General features: G+C 53.0%; 1 protein-coding gene across 1 annotated transcript; it reads right to left on the bottom strand.

Annotated features, from left to right (window-relative positions):
* Positions 1-517: 517 nt before the first annotated feature.
* On the bottom strand, positions 518-1,785 carry LOC120671848 (germin-like protein 1-3). The gene is made up of 3 exons (XM_039952103.1): positions 1,550-1,785; positions 864-1,434; positions 518-689 (listed from the first exon to the last, which is right to left on the bottom strand). The coding sequence occupies exons 1-2, from the start codon at positions 1,680-1,682 to the stop codon at positions 890-892; spliced, it is 678 nt and encodes a 225-aa protein (XP_039808037.1). The 5' UTR covers positions 1,683-1,785; the 3' UTR covers positions 518-689; positions 864-889.
* Positions 1,786-2,026: the final 241 nt, after the last annotated feature.

The raw sequence follows: 2,026 nt of genomic DNA, 5'->3' as shown, positions 1-2,026 counted from the left end.
GTGTTCGCCACTGTTTGTGAGTTAGCTTTATTTATATCTTTGAGTTAGTTTTATGTCTGAAAGTTCATATCGTTGCCGCTGCTTCAGATGCATCGCGTGCCCGCCTCCTTCCTACCCTACGGTCAAGAATGGCATCGACCGGCGCTCGCGTCTCCGTCTCCATCGCCGAGACCGATCGCCTAATCTGCTCTACCGTCGGGGCGAGTAGAGGTCGCCGTTGCTAGGCGGCAATCAGTGCGCGCGGCCTCGTCGGCTCCTTCGGCGCCGCCTTGCAATATTATTAGGGGTCCCTTTTAAAAATTCGGATCGCGATTATGGATCCTCTTGTAAATTATTGGATCACATATTTTCACAAAACCCCCTATTTAGGGGTATTTTTATAAATTTTCGTATCAAACAGTTTTAAAAAAAAACACCTGCTTGCTTCAGGAGTCACGCCCGTTAGCCCACCGGCGGTGACATATATAGTACTTGTCTGTTCCAATAAAAAATGCATATGTATCTTGACAAGTCTATGTGCATACCCAGAATAAGTGGTTTACTCAAAAGTTGAAAAGCAGCAACAGTGAATAAGTGTGGAGGCCATGCAGGACCACACGAAACAACCACCCAATGTAGTAACCAGTTGACTTTATTACAGCATACAAGCAACGTGATGATGTACTGACGGATATATATAGCCAGCGTATGTACAGTGGCGGATGCAGGATGAGAGGCAAGGGGGGCTGAAACAATGGAGATGTTGATTTATGTGAAAATTTAATAGTAATTTAATGCTTTTGCTACAGTGTTTTACGTATAATTAGGAGAGCTTAGGGGGGCTGGAGCCCCCTAGCCCCCCTGCTGGATCCGCCGCTGCGTATGTATATACGTATATCAAACGCGGGGCCTACTGGGGGCGCGGGAACTTGGACTTGATGGCCTCCACGAGGCCGCCGTCGATCTGGAACGCCCTGGCCAGCACGTCGGTGGGCGCCGCCGGCGAGGCGCCGAAGAGTGCCTGTGCGACGGCCTGCGTCCCCGGCAGCTGGCTGTTGAAGGCCGAGATGGCCGCGGCGGGGGTGCCGCCGTTGTTCCTCTGGTAGTGCACGAGGCCGCGCGGGAAGACGAAGACCTCGCCGCTGCAGACGGTGCGGGCGTAGAGCCTGTTGGCGGTGGTGACGAAGCCGACGTCAAGGGAGCCCTGGAGCACGAAGATGACCTCGGTGGCGCGCGGGTGCGTGTGCGGCGGGTTGACGCCCCACGGCGCCAAGTCGATCCGCGACATGGACACGCCCAGGGTGTTGAGCCCCGGGAGGTTCTCCACGTTCGCCGCCGTGACCGCCGACCCCGCCGCGTTGCCCGTGTCGCCGGGGCTCGCCAGCAGGCCGGAGAAGAAGTCGTCGGCCGTCACGTTCTCCGGCCTCTTGCACGGGAACCCGTTCAGCCTCAGAGCTGCGTGCATGTTTAATTTATTATCGATCGATCATGCATACCATACGCGCATGCATGGTATATACGTCTACAGTTGGCAGCTAGAAATTAATAAATATATATAATGGTCACTTACGGCCGTTGAGGGATTTGTAGTCGGCGACGCAGATGTCCTGGAGCATGTCGGGGTCGCCGGCGAGTGAGGGCGCGGCGAGCGCAAGCATCAGGACGGCGGTGAGGGGAAGGGTGGGGAGCTTCTTGTTGGCCATAACTAGCTAACGCTGGCCAAGGCAATGCAAGTAGCTAGCTGTGGGTAGTTACAAGCAAAGCAAGCAAGTAGTGGAGGTGCTGCCTGCTGTGTTGATGGTCTGATCTGAGGGACGGAGAAGATGTATGGGAGCTGCTGGTGTTTTATAGCCAATCGAGGCGCGCACCTAATTAAGAACAAGGTTAATAATTCAACCGATACTGGCTGTAAGAATCCTTGCAGCTATCTCTCAGTCTCAGTCCACTTATACAGTAGTTAGTTCTTCATCATTAATATATAATTCACTTGTCTCTCCTATTACAAAGTTTTTTATTCTTTTGTCGAAACCGACTGTAAGCTTACAAC

This window comes from Panicum virgatum, chromosome 5N (assembly GCF_016808335.1).
Source record: "Panicum virgatum strain AP13 chromosome 5N, P.virgatum_v5, whole genome shotgun sequence".
Classification (NCBI taxonomy): Eukaryota; Viridiplantae; Streptophyta; class Magnoliopsida; order Poales; family Poaceae; genus Panicum; species Panicum virgatum.
Note: the sequence above shows the minus strand (reverse complement) of the source record. Positions and strands in the feature narration are given on the sequence as shown.

What these genes read in the sequence shown, in the direction of transcription:
- LOC120671848 (XM_039952103.1), bottom strand. Translation starts at nt 1,682, where the DNA reads ATGGCCAACAAGAAGCTCCCCACCCTTCCCCTCACCGCCGTCCTGATG. An exon ending in CTACAAATCCCTCAACGGCC is followed by an intron (nt 1,435 to 1,549) that starts GTAAGTGACCAT and finishes ACATGCACGCAG; the next exon opens with CTCTGAGGCTGAACGGGTTC.